General features: G+C 42.9%; 1 protein-coding gene across 1 annotated transcript in view; it reads left to right on the top strand.

The window, feature by feature from the left end:
- Window positions 1–18,658, top strand: part of LOC310789349 (actin-related protein 2-A) — a 33,328-nt gene that overhangs the window by 505 nt on the left and 14,165 nt on the right. Inside the window, exons 2-6 of the mRNA XM_083650976.1 lie at window positions 1,893–2,003; window positions 8,430–8,645; window positions 11,693–11,765; window positions 12,739–12,875; window positions 13,408–13,557. Of these exons, the coding sequence (XP_083507102.1) occupies window positions 1,893–2,003; window positions 8,430–8,645; window positions 11,693–11,765; window positions 12,739–12,875; window positions 13,408–13,557 (687 nt within the window). The remainder of the gene's footprint in view (window positions 1–1,892; window positions 2,004–8,429; window positions 8,646–11,692; window positions 11,766–12,738; window positions 12,876–13,407; window positions 13,558–18,658) is intronic.

The raw sequence follows: 18,658 nt of genomic DNA, 5'->3' as shown, positions 1-18,658 counted from the left end.
CTTTCTCCTTTACTCGCCAAGTTAGCTGCCTGACAAGTGGCAACCGCCTCAGTCATTTCAGTAATTGGTTGAGCAAAACAACACATACGCTAGAGATGAATTTGGGTTGACTACTAGTAGGCAGTGACGCTAGCTAGTTGTAGGCCTAGCTAATTGAGGAACAAGCTAGCTATCAATTTTCTTGTACAGCAGCTAGCCACACCTGCCTGGGTGTCAGTCACTCGGGAAGGTGTTTGGGCCTAGGAAACGCCACTATTACGTTCATTTTACAGATGCAAAGGATAGTAACACGAGCGTTGCTTTGTTCAATGAATGAATGAATGAATGAACGCCTTTGACAGGCTATAACGTTAGTCGATAAATCACTTGAGGATTTTGATTCTTGCTGGGTCCAGACGGGTGGGGGACGCCGCCGCTCATATTTGCACTGTGGTTTGTTTACTTTACCAGTCACTTTGGCAGGTGACCAAAGTTAGCTGGCTGCCTGGTGGATTGGGGGGGATTTACCAGCTGCTGTGGCCTGTTAGACAAAATAGGTAAATCTCCCAGTCTGGCCCTTTCTGTGTTTTTGTTGAGGATTTAGTCATTGCAGCCAACCTGACCAGTCTCTATTTAAATAGGCTGTGTTGGGGGAGTAAGTACTTCCTTTCTACCTCCTCAGCAGTCAAAGAGGATGTTGGCTCAGCTTGTCGGTGACTAAATACACTAGGCTTTTTTGAGATGCAACCTTTTCAAGAGTGTTGTGTAAAGCCAAGACAAGGAGCTGCCTGTGTGGAGGTTGAAGAGGAAGTGAGACTAGTGTGTGTTAACCACAATAGTTCACTAATACACTTTCATGATCTTAGCCCTGATAGCGGCTGTGCCGTCTTTCTGTCTTTATACTACGGGTGAGAAGGTCATAGCAAACTTAAATGCAATTAAATGACAATTTAGCATTGCTCTTTTCAGTGGCAAACGTAAATATTTAAATGTGACTTAAAATGTTGCCTGAATAATTAGGGTCTATGAGGAAATTCCACCAAAGATTCACTATGCCAAACAGTTTTATAAGATGATGACTTATCAAGCAGTGCTTTCTTTGAATACAATTTCAACAAATAGAATAGCCTGTTAAGGTAAGCAATTCACTTCCACCAACATTTATTCCATCAGAAAAAGAATGAATGTTGAATTATAAAGAGTAAGTTAAAAATTACACATCATGCAGTTGATTTTCATTATTATTATTATTAATAATAAACAATTGCATACTGTATAACTTTTTATAGCATTGTGCTGTAGTTGCACCATACTGTGCCACATAAAGTCCATACACATTCACATTATGGAGCTTATTGCAATGTAGGGTTGATGTTACATTTTGGAAATCAACCCGAACAACGGCTGTTACCAGCAGGGGGTGCTGTCTTGTATAAGGGTGGTGGTAGTGGTGGTGGTTTTTATTAGGGCTTCTGCCTCACAATCATTAACATACTGAAATTACACACCCATTGACATAGTATATTGAAACAGCAGGGAGAAAAAAACAAACCATTTTCAATAAGTACGTAGTAGCATATTACAATGAAATGTAAACCGGGTAGTCAGGTCAGATCTAGTGCAAGATCTTATGAAGAAAGGATTCTGGAATGCTGTTAGTAGTCTGGGGGAAAGATAAGGGGAAAGTGAGAAGATGTGTGAAAACTTATGATGTAAGGCTGCCGTTATGAGTCTTGTGAGGTGAGAACGACCTGTTCTTGCCATCCAGGTCTTATGTTTGTGACCAAAAATAATCTGTCTCATCTGTGTCTCAAGTGTTACTTCATCGCTTCCTCTTTGTTGTGGTCTTCTCTCTCTCTTTCTCTCTCTCTTTCTCTCTGTCTGTCTCTCTCCCTCTCTTCTCTCTCTTGTAGTTTGTCAAGTGTGGCTATGCAGGCTCCAACTTCCCTGAGCACATATTCCCTGCGCTGGTTGGGAGGCCCATCATTCGCTCCACAGCCAAAGTGGGAAACATTGAGATCAAGGTAAGGATTGGCCGGCCCCCCTGAATGTTCCCGCAATTATCACTTTATTTTAGATCCCGACCGATACTGGATTTTTGGGGCCGATACCGATACCGATATATTGGCCGATATTCTTATATTTACACAGTATATTAAAAACAAATTTGTGTGCAATGATCCCTCAAATATCAAACACTTGACAAAGATATGACTTGAGATATGTAATGTAGGCACGATATTTTACAGTTTAACAATAAACTTAATTGCCTAAAATGACATCAATGCAATGAAACCGTAAACTTCACTGGGAATTTAATCATTATAAACAACTAGAAATACAAAAACACAAATATAATAACAAATATATATAACTTGTGTGAAAAAGCATCAAAGGTACACAACGTGCTGTCTATAACTTCAGAAATATCAGCCAACACATCGGCCCATACGGATTAGGGGTGCCGCAAAATAATCGATTAATCGATTAGTCGTCGACACACTCACTAGTCGGAGTGAAAATTACTAATCGACAATTATTTTACTATTTTATTTTTATTTTTTGCGTCTTTCACCGTCAGTCATCCATGCGCTAGTAGAATTCCCAGGGTCACTGAAGGCAACTGCCCCTCCGCCCCCCTCCCCGCACACGGAGGACAGGAGTTGAGAAGTACACAAAGGAGGAGCAACAATGGCCACGCGACAGAAAACTAGCAAAGTTTGGCAATACTTTGATGAAGAAAGAGACAACAAGGTTGTGTGTCGGCTATGTTCTCTCAAGCTTGCATATAACCACTCTACCACTGCAATGAGGACCCACCTTCAGAACAAGCATCTCGACGTAAACTTGCGTGGAGGAGATGATGCGGATATAGCAGGCAGACCAGTATCACAGCTTTTACTGCAGAACCCCGCAGACGATGTGACCCTCGCCGGTCCGAAACGATCACACAACTCCTCGCTGAGATGACTGCCCGCGATATGCTACCACTGTGCTTTGTCGAGGGCGAAGGCTTTCGCAAGTTGATGAACTTTGTCGAGCCCGCATACACCGTGCCGGGGCGCACCTTGATAACATCCAGAGTGGAGGTGAGCCATGGCAAAATGACTGAGTACATTAAACAGCAGTTAGAGGAGGCACAGTGTGTGGCAATAACGTCAGACATCTGGACGTCCATTGCAACAGAAGCATACGTGACAATAACCTGTCATTTCATCAACGAACGTGGACAGCTCTGTAGCTGTGTTCTACAAACCCGCCCCATGGAGGACAGGCATAGCGGTGAAAATCTGGCAGCACACCTGCGAGAAGCAGTCAGTGACTGGAAACTGGAAGAGAAAGTCGTTGCCTGTGTGCACGATAATGCAAATAAATACATGTAATAATTGCATGTTGAATGTTTTGACATAGATTAAATTATGGTCAATTTAGATGGCGTCCTGATTATTATTATTATTAATTTTTTTTATTATTAATTTAATTTTTTTTTTAATTAATTTTTTTTAAAAAATTATTATTTTTTTCTTATATAAGCCGCACCGGACTATAAGCCGCGGGTGTTTTAATGTTTTTTTTTTTTTTTTTTTTTGTGTTTTAATGTTTAATTACCATATGTAAGGGTTCATGCACAGAGGGGATTGTAGAGGAAGCTCCCATTTATTAACATTTCAACAAAACAACATAACACAACACCACCTGTGTTGTTTTTTACAGTGCACACAGTGTCATACAGTGTGGTGAAAAGAGGGCAAGAGAGGAAATTAAAACTTATTATAGTTATATAGGATTTATAGTTAGAAAGAGTGCTAAAAAAGAGAGATGTTTTTTTTTTTTTTTTTTGAAAAAATCCATAGATAAGCCGCACCGTTATATAAGCCGCAGGGGCCAAAAAAGGCAAAAAAACGGGAAAAAAGGTGCGGCTTATAGTCCGGAATTTACGGTAATCGTCTTCAGAATTTAAGGGTAATCGACAGGAAAACTAATCGATAAAGGCATCCCTAATACGGATATATCGGTTATCGGCGGATAATATTGATTGATTGATTGATTGAAACGATTTATTTCAAACAGTTAAAACAATACATAAAGTGAAAAAACCAGTAAACATAACAGTCCAATAGACTTCAGCAAAAGGAAAATATGTAAACTCAAATGTAAAAAACACCGCCGGAAGAAGCCTAGGCTTATCGAGTCCTGCCCCCAAATCATTCATAAACAAATTCATACATCCCTGTATATGCATTTTCCAACTCCACGCTCCTCCACACACGCAGGCTGATATATCGATTGGGCTCTACTTTATTTGGCCGGGTATCCCAGTGAGAAAAGAAAGAAAAAAAGTCTCAATCTCCAGGCGGACCTGGCCAAGAAAGTAGCATCAGTACAAAAATATGAATATAATAAAACAACATATGATATGCACAAATGAGAGAGCAAAGACAATTTCATAATGTAAGCAGTAGCAGCATCACAGCTGCAGGCCCATGGGCAAGCCTATTTACATCTAAATAAATTATTATAAATTAATTAATTAACTGAATCTGGCACAAGATGCTTTAATATTTATTAACAGTGTGGTGTCAGCAACAGAGAGCAGCAGCAGCTCTTTCACATTCCAATAGCTGTGCAGTGACTTCCATGCTGTGGAAGCAAGGCACATAGCGCGTTTCACAATCAGTCAATTCACTTCTGACCTCGGGGACAGATAAGACAAACAAATACTGCGTCCATAAAGAGTATTTTATACTAGTCCAAACAAGCCCCCTTCTCCCATGCATTAGTATCAATGTGAAATACTTGAATACATTAGTTCAGATCAGTTCGGTATCCAAGGCCTAAATGCAAAAACACAAACAAATCACCAGGTGTGATTGTGTTATTTTTGTTATTTTGGAGGACAGATTACAGTTGGCAATTATCTTTTAGCATGCATCCTATCTGTCTTTATCCTGTTCTTTCCAACCCCCCCCCCTTATTTCTTCATTCACATATATATTTTTATATCTACCCTCCTCTTCCATGATTTACCCCTCCTCTCCTCCCTCCTCCCCTCCTCCCCCCTCCCCTCGATGAAGTAGAATGCCCAGAAGATGGTAAGTGCAGGTTGCTGTGTGCCTCCTGTCCTTGCCTGCTATGGAGATTTGATGCTGTGTTTGGACCTCAACTGAAAATGAGCTATTTTTGTGTTTTATTTTGTATTTATTTATTTTTGTCCCCCCGTCTTCTCATTTGTAATCGGTTATGTTTTTCTACTCGCATGACCGTTCCATTCTTCTAACCCCCCCCCACCACACACACACACACACACACACACACACACACACACACACACACACACACACACACACACACACACACACCCACACACACACACACACACAGATTATTCAGTTGATTTGGGGTATGGAGTTTGAGTATTGTTCCCCAAAGAAGAGGCAGGCAGGTAGATGATATAGAGAGCCAAAGTGAAACGTCACTTCCTGCTTCAGCACTGTACCAGAGATTTTCATCCGCCATTTATTTTCCCATAGACATTTCGTAAAATGCGTATAAAAATCGTTTTACTTGGTCAAACCAAACGGTTCAGATATATTCAGAAACAGGAGAGACCACATAACATTTCACTCGGACCAAAACATAAAAAATACTGCGGATTTAAAGAAAATGTTTTTTCGATGTTGTTTTTTTTCCCGAGTGAAATGTTCTATGGTCTCTCCCGATTCTAAATATAGCTGAACCGTTTGGTTTGACCAAGTAAAACTATTTTCATAAGCATTTTACGAAATGTCTATGGGAAAATAAATGGCGGATGAAAGTCTCTGGTACAGTGCTGAAGCAGGAAGTAGGCGGGTCACTTTGCCTCTCTATACACATACACTCTGATAGATAGTCCACACTAATGCAGCCCCTCTCTGATGAATCATAGGCCAGCTGTTATTGATGGGGTGCTAAAAGAGCTTTTGGAGCAGTTCCACTCTCTCCAAGCCACTGCTGTTTCTGCTGGCCCTCCTCGGTCCTCCTGATGCTATTTCGGGCCTTAGAATAATCACAACAGTTTCCAGCTAAAAGGAACGTTTGCGGCAGCTTGAGTGGTTAAAGCCAAACCCTTATTATTCTGTCTAGATGCATTAGAGAGACCTATTAATAGCAGCAGTAGTATGTAAGTGGTATGGATAGGGCATGGCGGGTTCAGAGAATCCCCTTCGACGTCTGCGAGCCTTTCACCTTTTCACAATTACAAGACGTGTAGAGGAAGTGTCCGCAAACCAGGAAGTGGAGCAGACGCCTGAAGACTGGAGACGGAAACACATCTGTTTTTTCTTTCTTTTTTGTGTGTGTTATTTTAAATTGAAACCATATGCAGGCGATGCCAGTGACCGACTGGCGCTCTGTTAATGCCAAAGCACACAGAGTGAACTCATAAAATGGCCGCCCTCCGTAGGCTTTTTGATGTCTCTCTCGGTGGAATGTTATGTGGGATCGCTCGACTGTGTGGCTAACACTAAGCTAACCCAATGGTTGTTTGTTTCCACTGCCAGGCTGGCTGCCTTGCATGCAGCTATAAGATGATGTATTGATTTGGATCTGTGTGGTGTAGCGAGCGGGACGTGAGACTGGTTCCAGCACTGAGTGCATGGAAGCTGCTGTCTTGTTGTTGTGCATGCTGCTGTATAATAGCTGAACACTGAACAACATCAATGCATTTTGCTGTCCTCATTCTTGACAGATGGGTCAGGGGAAAGCTCGGCCATCCACTTAGTCTGCTTTGATATATTCGGTGCAGAGAAAGGCCAAGTTACAGTTACTTGTTTTAGTTGAAAGCAGGGCTTTGAACCGGTTCAAAGAACAAGAACAAAATGGAAACGGAAATGAACGATAAACCAAAAACCGAATCTCGCTCCTCGTTTTTCTTGAACAGAAACATTAATTTTGAAATCCCTATTAAATTGGACACCAAGCCCCTCCTCCTTGCAGTTACTGCGGGTGTGACTATGCTGCTGGTTATGAATCATATGCTGGTTATGAGTCATACAAGCAGCACTTTGTACCAACATTTTTTTTTTTTTTTACCAGACGTCAGGCCAGGGCACCACCAGGACTGTTAATGACTATAATACTGAGGATCAGTGGTCAATGAGTGCTTCACCAGCAACCATATATATATATAGATATAGATATATAGATATATAGATATAGATATATAGATATGTATGTATATAGTGCAATTGCATGGCATTTTCTTTTCATTATGGACTGATGAAAATGCAACGGGTGAACAGTTAAAGTACAAAGAACCCCCAAATCATTGATATTAAAATAAAGTGCACAGACAGCATACCGAGCGAACGTAGCATCCCTGAACCTGGCAGGCTGATTTAGATGGAGCTTAAGTCTTCCTTTACACACAGCTGAGGCAGAGAGGCGCTCACGAGTCACGAGTCTGCATTCAAAGACGGTGATGATGATGCTGTGGTAGGAAGTATCTTAATAACAATAGAGTGCACGTATTCTTGGAGGCGTAACCAGAAATCGCTGCCATTTTGGTTGGTCAGGATGAAAGTGAATGGGGATTTCACGTAAATGCATCAAATAAGGTCTGTGGTTAACAAAACCTTATGGGAGTGCAACATTTGGGTTCAGCAGGATAATCTTCACAAACGTGAATCATTTTTATGACTTTTGGAACGTAAATGTGTGTTTTTTTTTTATGCGATTCTTAGAAAACGCTTCAAATCCCGAAATTCCCCATTCTAAAACCCCATTCACTTTTCCTCTTACGAACCCGGAAGTATACTTCCGGACTCATTCCTGCGGTGCTCTATAGTTGCTGAGCAATCCAGGTTCTATAAGTCAAAGTGCTGCATGACATTAGAAGGAAAACGGATCCTTTCAGTTCAGCGCTCTCTGAGACGGCGCTCGGTAGTCTGAGGGAGCAATGCTTAATACTCCCTCACGATTCATAATTTATTTCAGAACAATCCGTTTCCAAGCCCTGGTTCAAAGTAGCCATCTTCTTCTTGTCCCGGCTTCAATGTGTCTGTCAGTGATGAGTCGCTTGTTGAACTCGCTGTCTGGAACTGGGTTGCAGCACCGTTTCACACAGTAATTAGAACACTCTTTAACAATAAACAGAAAATGACTTCTTACAATGGAAAATCTAATTGTATTGTAATTTAACTGAAGGTATAACTTAATTGTATGTTTTCATTGAAGAAATCAAATGAAGTGTTGTATGATTTGAAAAAGCAGATGCCATGTATAAATGTTAGAGAGAAAATATCTTTGATGATCCTATATAATGCAAAGTATTTGATCAGAATCCCAACCAATACTGCTCCCCACGTCCAGTAACTATCCGGAACAGACCTGGGTATTGAGAAGTTTACGGATGCCCAGTCCTGCTTCCGACTGTTGACCTCTCTGTGTTGACCTTTGACCCCTCTCTGCAGGACCTGATGGTGGGGGACGAGGCCAGCGAGCTGCGCTCCATGCTGGAGGTCAACTACCCCATGGAGAACGGCATCGTGAGGAACTGGGACGACATGAAGCACCTGTGGGACTACACCTTCGGCCCCGAGAAGCTCAACATCGACTCGCGCAACTGCAAGATCCTGTTGACCGAGCCGCCCATGAACCCCACCAAGAACCGCGAGAAGATCATCGAGGTGCGCTGGCATTTGGCCTGTAGAGGGCGATGAACTGAAGAAATGAAGCAGTGTATCTGCGGGGATAGATATTGCACCAGTGAATGGCTACTGCAAAATGGATGCAGTATCTATATCAGAAAGGATATCATATGGGGGAATCACTGAGATACAGGCGTGTCTTACTTAGGTGCTGGGCCTCGAAAGAATATCTTAATATTTTTAGGCTATATCGCGATACACAATCTCTCTCGATATTTTTAAATCTCTCATAAATGCTCGATTTAACCCTTTGATGCATACAATTACACCATTATGATGATGCTAGTAGTCCCTGCAACATAAGTCTGCATCAAAACATTCTTGTTGATACTGTATTTAGTGGTTTCTATTGGAACAATTTTAAACTTGCAAAAAGGGGGAAATCACAACCACGTTAAATTGAACAAAACGGTATTTATTTACTCAAGGGAATTGCACTGCTGCACGTAGGCTTTTAGCATGAACCCAACCAGCCAACAGAAATGCAGTGATGGAAGTTCAATGTTTCTTCCATCATCAGTGACTGTCCATCAGTGTGGTACATCTCTTTTTTCATTGTCCCCTCTTGTCTATAGACGGTTTTAACTTGACAACAAAAACATTCTAAATTGAACCCCCGCTCACTTCCTGTTGCAGTGTTTGCTATGGACATAAAAGAAAAAAACCATTCAAGTGCAGGACTGACCATTCCGTGAAAACCGTGTATACAGCTGAGCAGCGAAAACAAAAGTAACGATGTCGAGTGAATATTTCTGCAGTTTGCCGAATGCTGAGAAAAAGGAAGTGCCGTGGGGTTGCACTCTGGTGAAAACCGTCTATACTGTATTCATAGTGGTTTCTTTTAAACTTTCAAAGAAAAATGAGAATCACAACCAAGTTACATTTAAGATAACTCCGTAACAGTAGGCTTTTAGCAGGCCTGTAATGCTAACTAGACGGCACAGTGGCTCAGTGGGTAGCGCTGTTGCCTCACAGCAAGAAGGTCCCGGGTTCAAACCCGTCCTAGGTCCTTTCTGTGTGGAGTTTGCATGTTCTCCCCGTGTTTGGGTGGGTTTTCTCCGGGTGCTCCGGTTTCCTCCCACCTTCAAAGACATGTACATTATGTTAGGGTTAATACTCCTGTCAGTGCCCCTGACCAAGGCAATGGCAAAATAACTGGGAGTTGGTCCCCGGGCGCTGCTCTGCGGCTGCCCACTGCTCCATAGTTCTAGGAAGGTTCCTAGTAGAGGATGGGTTCAAATGCAGAGGATGAATTTCCCCATGGGGATAAATAAAGGATAACTTAACTTAACTGCCAGGTTCAGAGCCTGGAATTCACTTTGCAAACTAGGGAGGAATTCCCCCCCTTATGTTCTTCAGATAGGGGGGGATTTATATATTTTGGGGGGGATTAGAGAATTAGCTGGCTTTAGGATTATATCTCATTTATATTATATAATTTCACCAGATGAGCAAATGTTGCATTAGGCAACTCATTGTGGGCTATAAACTTTAAAGTAGGCTGTTTTGAGAAGCCCCTTGGTTTCCTCTTCACACTGCAAATGTGCAACTTCTCCCTCACGCTTCCTTTTCACGGCTGCTTTATGAAACAGCATCTGAGTGGAGACTCTTAACGTTGATGTTTTGTAACGTGGGCTGGTGAAGACACGCCACCCTGCATTTGACAACTCCAGCAGCTCATTTCACCCTTATTATGCTCGAGGTATAGTGTGCGCCGTTTCTCCTGAAAACTTTGGGTTTGGGCTTTTTTCCCTTTACATTACCGGTGCTGCTCGTCTAAGGAACGTTAACGTCGTTCTCGTTCTCTGGATCAACGACGACGTTGACGTCACGGGTACTCGGCCTTCGGCGTTAACGTCGTTATCGACATCAGATTCTTCATCATGAATAATGTAAACATCACTGACACTGATGTTACTCCCTTCGGGGTCTGCTGGTGTTATGCTACCGCCTTTATCTTCTGGTCGAGTGTCTGTGACGTCACGTAGCGTGAGAGGGAGAGAGCGAGTCATGCCGGCGGGCGGCGGCTTAGAAACTATGCACGACAATTATACTCGATGTTTACGATAGTCATTTACTACATCCATGTGGCACAAGCCGAGTATATTCGATATCGCCCACCCCTAGTCCTACTGAAAGTACTAAGTAGTAATGTGTCAAGGAAGTGTTGCTCCTCAGTCACCGATTTGATAAAAGAGAGCACAGCCTCTCCATTTTCTTGTAGCACGAACAGATATTTGTTTGGAGAAACAGAAGAAGAAGAACTGGGTTTTTTATCATAGCAGACAAAGAAAGAGCGCCACCTACGGACAGTTTTACAGATTGGCACTTTAAAGCCCAGAAGCACTAGGCTTCTATAATGCATTGTTTGTCAGTAACAAAATAATATCAAACACTTGACAAAGATATGACTTGACACGACTATGTAATGTAGGGAGGATATTTTACAGCTTATCAATCAACTTTATTGTCCAAAATTACATCAATGCAATGAAACCGTAAACTGGGAATTTAATAATTATAAATAACTAGAAATAGAAAATATAACTTGAGTTAAGAAAAAAGATCAAATATACACAACATGCCGTCTATAACTTAAAAAATACAAAATAAAAAAGTATTGGCAAATTGGCAATATCTTCCGATAATATCGGTGGACCGATATATCAGTCGGGCTCTGGTGTCTATCCAGCATGTGAAATGAACAGACCCCAGCAAAAAAATGTTAATACATTTTGTCTGGCTGGTAAATTTGTCTACTCCACCAGCCAATTTGGCAGATATCGAACCATAATTGGGAGTCGCTTTCCTTAAAAAAAAATCTGTTTGTCTGCTAAAACGGAAAACGTGTCTGGTGCTTTCCTGCTTTTATTAGTTTGGTTAATCCACATGCCAAGGCGGTGAATAGATGCCAACACTGTAACTGAGTGATGCTGCTCTGTGCTACAGAGCTCATTGTGTCCACGTCTTTTTGTCCTTTTTGTTTCTCCCCCGTCTCATGCTGTCCTGTCCTCCCTCTCTTGCAGGTGATGTTTGAGACCTACCAGTTTGGAGGCGTCTACATTGCTATTCAAGCCGTGCTGACGTTGTACGCTCAAGGTATGAAGACGGACATTAACAACAAATAAAAAAACAAACCAAACCCGCAACACTGACTACTTTTCCCAAGTCGCAAAAATTGTGCCGTTTCTTCGTAGTTCCACAAATTACGTCGCACGTCAGGGAACATTTTTGAGTTAATGAAGAATGAAATCCTAGAAACTACATAGTAAACTTATTTTTTATACCACTTCACATCATAGCTTGGTAACCAGGGTTATACTATTGTTGTAGAACATTGAAGTTCCAAAATGGCAATGGAACAGTTTTCTACAACAACTATGTAAGTATTTGTCAATAATCAGTAATTCATAATAAATAAGACTTATATAGCGCTTTTCTAAGTACTCAAAGATGCTTAAATTGCCATGAGTTACTCAATTACTGTGTAAGTACCGGTAGTCCCTCTTCACCACCCCCTTAGGTTGTTGCCCGATGGTCGTTCATTGTGATTATCTGATTGTTCTTGTGTCTACTCTGGCAAAAGTATGGTTTCACTGCCACCCCTTGGTCAAATAGTTTTTGCAAAGATGTTTTTTTTAGACTACCTGGATGCCAGATGTCTGGGGGTTCGTCACAATATGGTGAATGGCCGAAAGTGTAGACAATCGCAAGAATGTCAATTTTAGTTTCTGTGACTGACACCTTCACCTGACACTGTCTGAATTGTTCTGATAATGTGTTCTGTCAGGAACAAACAGCCGCGTGCGGCGTCTGTTCACTGCCCTTCGTTTGGTCTCTTAAGTTAATTACCAACCAGTGAGCAGTTATTAAGAGTTAATTGTTGCATTAGATGGCTTATCTTTCCAGTTTGGGTGTGTTTACCCGCCCAACAGGGCTAACAGCCAGTAGCCCAAAGCACACACTGGATCAACTTGCTGCACAAACACAGACACACCTACCTGTGTAGATGATTAACGTGTGTGTGTGTGTGTGTGTGTGTGTGTGTGTGTGTGTGTGTTCGTGTTCTCAGGTCTCCTGACCGGTGTGGTGGTGGACTCAGGTGATGGTGTAACACACATCTGTCCAGTATATGAAGGTTTCAGCCTGCCCCACCTGACGCGGCGCCTGGACATCGCAGGCAGGGACATCACCCGCTACCTCATCAAGGTATCCAGTCACAGGGTCACTAACTGAGACGCGTCCCCAAATTAGACTCTGGCAGCTCACAACAAAACCAACGCCTAACAGAGTGTGTTTGACAAGTAAGAAGGGACACAGCAAATATGAGTTAAGAATGAACGGAGCAAACCAATCCGCTAAAAGAAATGTTCTTCGGTGTACTTCTACACGAGCATACGTGCGTATGTTTGTGGAAGAATCAATCTATTTGACAAAATTCAAATGTTTTGATTACTTCAAAAATGATAGTTTCCAAGCCAAGCCAACTGTATGTTGTGATGTAGCTGTAATGAAATGTAAAGCCGCTACATGTAGCATTGAACACTAATAAATTATTACCACATTCTTAAGTTTGAGAAGTTACATCTACAATACAATATCTGCAATACCACTGGCGTGAGATATGGGGCTAACCACGTTGGTCTTATTTGTTTAGGTTAATTATACACAATTCACAATTAATTTGACAATGACATGTTCTAAACATTGGCGGTCCCCTGTCTCCTGTGTCTGGGTGCAGCTGTTGCTGTTGAGGGGCTACGCCTTCAACCACTCGGCAGACTTTGAGACGGTGCGCATGATGAAGGAGAAGCTGTGCTACGTCGGCTACAACATCGAGCAGGAGCAGAAGCTTGCGCTGGAGACCACCGTGCTGGTGGAGTCATACACGGTAGAGACTCTCTCTCTCTCTCTCTCTCTGGATAAAAAAAATCAGAATTACTTTGCCTTTTTGAAGGGCAATTCCAGCATTTTTGCAAATTTTCTTTACGGTTTCCATCCCTTAAATCAGTAGTCTCTTAAAACAGACGGTTGGCTCTCGCAATTTTCAAATGCTTCCGCCTGAACGTCTGTACTTCGAGCTGGGAAAACTTGGTCAAAACAGAAAGGGAAACTCTGCGTAATAATAATGCGTAGTGATAGGGCGATATCCCGGATGTCCCGCCTAAAGGCAGGTGATTGGAGGGGATGTCCCGCCTAATCCGCTTGTATTTCTCCAATCACAATGCATGGTTTCGAACTTCCTCCGGTCTGAAGCGTTCCCCCCCCCCCAACTTCCTTTCACCAGGCTTTGTGTGCATGAAGTACAGAGTGTTTATGGTGCGTTCACAGAATGTAGAAGAGTCAGTCTGGCTTGAGAGACTATTAAATCAGGGATGCGAATTACCGGTAGTCATCTTTAGGTGACAAATCACCTTTTTCATCCCAAAATAGGAGGATTTCTGAGTGGTTTTATGTCTGCCGTGATATCCGTCACCTTTTTCACTCTCCATGACTTTAGATCCCCATCAAATGCTAATTGAAGCAGTTATTACACGTGTGTGCCACAATTGCAAGTATTCTGACATGGGTTTTGCCATATCTCTCAGGTTCCTTCACTCCTATTCAGTCCTATTCTACACCTAACCCTAAAACATTCAACAGTAATGTTCTGTGCGGACTTACGTTAGGACCCAAATATAATGTTCTCTGCAGACTTACATGAGGACCCAAATATCTCATTGGGATGAAAGTAGTGGAAAAGGATCTCCAGTGATGTCAGGCAATGCAGGAAATGAGCAAAAGCTGTGCAGTTGTGTTTGTATTTAAAGTGAAAGATGGCCACTGCACTGAAGTGAAGCTGACGTGTTACTCTCTGGTCTGCGGGTTGATTGATTGCTTTAATACCAATACATTAAGTTCATAATGTCATCATCATAATGCGTTTCCAAACCTGTTTTAAAATGGATTTAGAGTGCACTAGCGCCTCCTCCGGTCGGTCGGGGCGCCTGTTCGGGGAGGAAGGCAACTGGTGGGAAATAGCGTGATCCTACAATGTGCTACGTCCTGCCGGTGAAGCTCCCCGCTGTCAGGTGAAAAGAGGCGGCTGGCAACTGCACATGTATGATGTGTCATGGCAAGGCAGCCATTATGGAACTAGGCTTAATTAGAAGTGTGTTGCTGCCCTCACATGGACATTGCTCTCATAACCCAGTGCTCAGATGGTTTCCTTCTTCCCCATGTTTAACACAAGCAGTCTGTTGCTGGATTGTTTGTTTGTTTTGACCTTAGTTTATTTGCAACCCACAGAATCAGTGATTTAAAAAAGTAGAAAATATTAAAAGACGGGAAGAAATGCAATTATGCAGCTGGGATTAAAATATGGAAATAATATCTTCCCTAAAAAAAAAAGGTGAGAAAAAGAGAGAGAAATTAACTAACTAATTAAATTAAATTACCATATCAAGTTTACTCCATGAAGCTTAATATGAGTCTAACTGATGGCATACAGTTGACTGCTCGACTTAAAAAGAAGAAGAAAAAGACAAAACACTCAAACCTTCTGAAAGAGAGTCGTCCTTGAGCCTTGTGAATAAAAGAAAAGACGACACATTAAGAGAGTGCTGGTTATTCCTCCAGTCCTTCCCTATTTACTCTGACAAATGGGAACATCCATGTTTGGTTAGATGCGTTAAGCAGCTGGCATTTTTTAGCTTGGCCACTTCTGCCTGGAATAGCAACACTTTTCCCAGTATTAAAAAGGGAATTCTCATTTTTCAAGAACTGTTTTGTTCTAAAAGGAGTCGTTCTTATCCACTCCACATGCACACGGATTCATATTTCAGCTTAAAATAGCTTCATTTGGGAAAGAGGACCTCCCCAAAGGGATTTGTTATTGAAAAGTGGCAGTATTTCTCAAGTAACCAAAACTGATGGGGTAACTGAATCTGTTCCTGCAGCGAGCTAAGTAGACTAGCACATGGCCTGTGTTGGCTCTGTGGGCTGCGTTAGGACTTAGGACGAGGCAGTGCTGCTGACTAACTGTTTTCTGTTGGACTCGAACATACGGGGGTGGAACACTCCTCCACCAGGCGTGCTTTTCTTTCCAAGGCCCCTTTCCCTGCAGAGGAAACCGCAGAATCTAAATGCAAGCCTCAACGTCTGTGTTACTGCACACCTTACCTTAACGTCTGTGTTACTGCACACCTTACCTTAACGTCTGTTACTGCACACCTTACCTTAACGTCTGTTACTGCACGCCTTAGCCCTTGTTCACACAGGACGCCGAACGTAAGCAGAACTGAAGCTTGAAGCAGGCACAAGCTGAACGTATGCCTAACCGTTCACACAAGAAGCCTTCTCTTTTCCTCTCAGCGCCTACTCTCGTGCCTTGAACCCGCCCACAACTCCCATTGACTCCATGCCTGCGCGCGGGTGGTGTGAACGGCTTTGCCTGTCAACAAGGACGCCTAAATGAAACTTGTGGGTTCAGCGTAGGTAGAGCTTAGGTTGAGCGTTGCTTCGGTGTCCTGTGTGAACGGGGGCTTACCTTAACCTCTGTGTTACTGCATGCCTTACCTGGCTTAACGTCTGTCTTACTGCACACTAGGGCTGGGTCGGTTTGAAAATTTTAAAACCGGTTCGATATTGCTGTCTAAACCGGATCGAACCGGTATACCGATTTTTTTTTTAATAAAGATTTTTTTTTTTTTTTTTTTTTTTTTTTTCCAAGCAGGGCTCCCGAGTGTGGCCCATAACTGTCTGTAGTGCAACTTCAGTCCACCTGATAGCGATAATACACCTCTAAGCTGGTATTGTCAACCAGCAATGATACTGAATAAAAAGAAGCAGGACACCTGTGTAACAAACACACCCTGTATTTATTTCTCATAACTATTCAGCTCAACTTTTCTACTAAACATCAAAATAATAAATGAAATAAGACTTCTGCCTATAGTGCAACTTGAGAAAAAGGCTAATAAAAACACAAGCAGTGCAATCAGAATGGATTGGCTTACAGCTGAGCTGCCTTATAAACTTCAAAACTCACAAATTCACACAATATAGGGCCTAGGCATGGGTCGGTTTGAACATTTTGAAACCGGTTCGATATTCCCCAAAAAAACGTATCAAAGCGGCTGCAGTTGGTGGCGATAATGCACCTCTAAGCTGGTATGCTGCCAACCAGCACGAACACTGAATACAAATAAGCAGAATCTTTTAACTGTAACAACACACTGTTTTTATTTCTCATAACTATTCAGCTTAACTTTTCTTCAAACATCAACATAATAAACAAAATAAGACTTTTGCCTACTAGTGCAACTTGAGAAGAGGCTAATACGAACAATAGTGCAATCAGAATGGACTGGCAAAAAAAAAAAATATATATATATATATATTTTTTTTTTAGGTTTTTTCGGTTTGCACGTGATCAAACCGGTTTGGGCTCGTATACCGAACCGAACCGGTAAAACCGGAAATCGACCCATGCCTACTGCACACCTTACCTTAACGTCTGTTACTGCACGCCTTACCTTAACATTTGTTACTGCACGCCTTACCTTAACCTCTGTGTTACTGCATGCCTTACCTGGCTTAATGTCTGTGTACACCTTAATGTCTGTGTTACTGTGCACGCCTTACTTTAACTTCTGTGTTACTGCAAATGTCAATAAACCTTTATGGCATATTATTACAATACAACAATACTGGTGTTGACAGTAATAGAAGATGCAAAATCATTAATAAGCATTTTGCTTTCAGGAGCATTGTGCCAGCGTGCAGCGCTGTTCCAAAACGTGTCAACGTGTCTCGTTGCCTGGGAAACGCACATCTCATAATTCAACTGTTTGCAGCGCATCCCATAATAGTATGATGATACTTGGGATGCCATTGCGAACATAGATGCGAACAGGTTAGCTAAAGGTTTAGCGTCGCCAGCGAGGGCCCCCCCCCCCCCCCACCGTTGCGGCCGGGGTACGTTTGGTAAAATCCCTCCAGGCCTGAACATTTTTCTAGGGGAAAACACTGAGCTTAACGTCTGTGCTACTGCACGCCTTACCTCGCGCAAGGTTGTGTCTCAGACTCTCCATGCCCGAGTGTGAGAGGCATGTGTGTTTGGGTGAGCGTAGTTAGGCGTGGGTGTGCGAGTATCATCTGTGCGTGTGCTGAAACAAGGAGGGCAATGTAGCTGCGGCCGAAGGACGCTGAACTGGCCGTTACATCATTTCCTGTGTTGCGGCGGCGGCTGGGCTCCACTTCCTGCCACTGGCCTCGGCTGAATGAAGCCTTTCTACAGGGCGGCCGGCGCACGCGCTCGCTCCACTCCACACACGCGCTCGCTCCCCTCCACACACACGCGCTCGCTCCACTCCACACACGCGCTCGCTCCCCTCCACACACACACGCCCTCGCTCCACTCCACACACGCGCTCGCTCCCCTCCACACACACACACGCTCGCTCCACTCCACACATGCGCTCGCTCCCCTCCACACACACACGCGCTCGCTCCACTCCACACATGCAGCCTGCAGGATCTGACGCGCTCGCTCCACTCCACACATGCAGCCTGCAGGATCTGACGCGCTCGCTCCACTCCACACATGCAGCCTGCAGGATCTGTGGAGGGAACTTAGACACTATCATCAGCATCTTTTGAAGACTTTATTTTCAGAGTGCAAGAAACACACAGGAATTTGAGTTACAAAGTGCCTACACACACATAGTACTCGTATAGAGAGGCAAAGTGACCGCCTAACTTCCTGCTTCAGCACTTCAAACTAGGGATGGCACAATACCACTTTTTCCATATCCGATCCGATACCGATACCACAATCTTGAGTGTCTGCCGATACCGATATCAATCCGATCCGATCTTTTTCCCTCGCTTATCCACCTTATTTTTGGTGGCCATTTTGCCTTACGTTAACTATGGGTTCTATTTCCGGTGTAACCAATTTAGATAACCCCCCAGCCCCCGACAAAAAAAACGTCTATGAGGATTTTACC

The sequence above is a fragment of the Poromitra crassiceps genome (assembly GCF_964638095.1).
Source record: "Poromitra crassiceps genome assembly, chromosome: 14".
In the NCBI taxonomy this organism is placed as follows: Eukaryota; Metazoa; Chordata; class Actinopteri; order Beryciformes; family Melamphaidae; genus Poromitra; species Poromitra crassiceps.
This window is presented reverse-complemented; position numbering and strand designations above follow the sequence as displayed.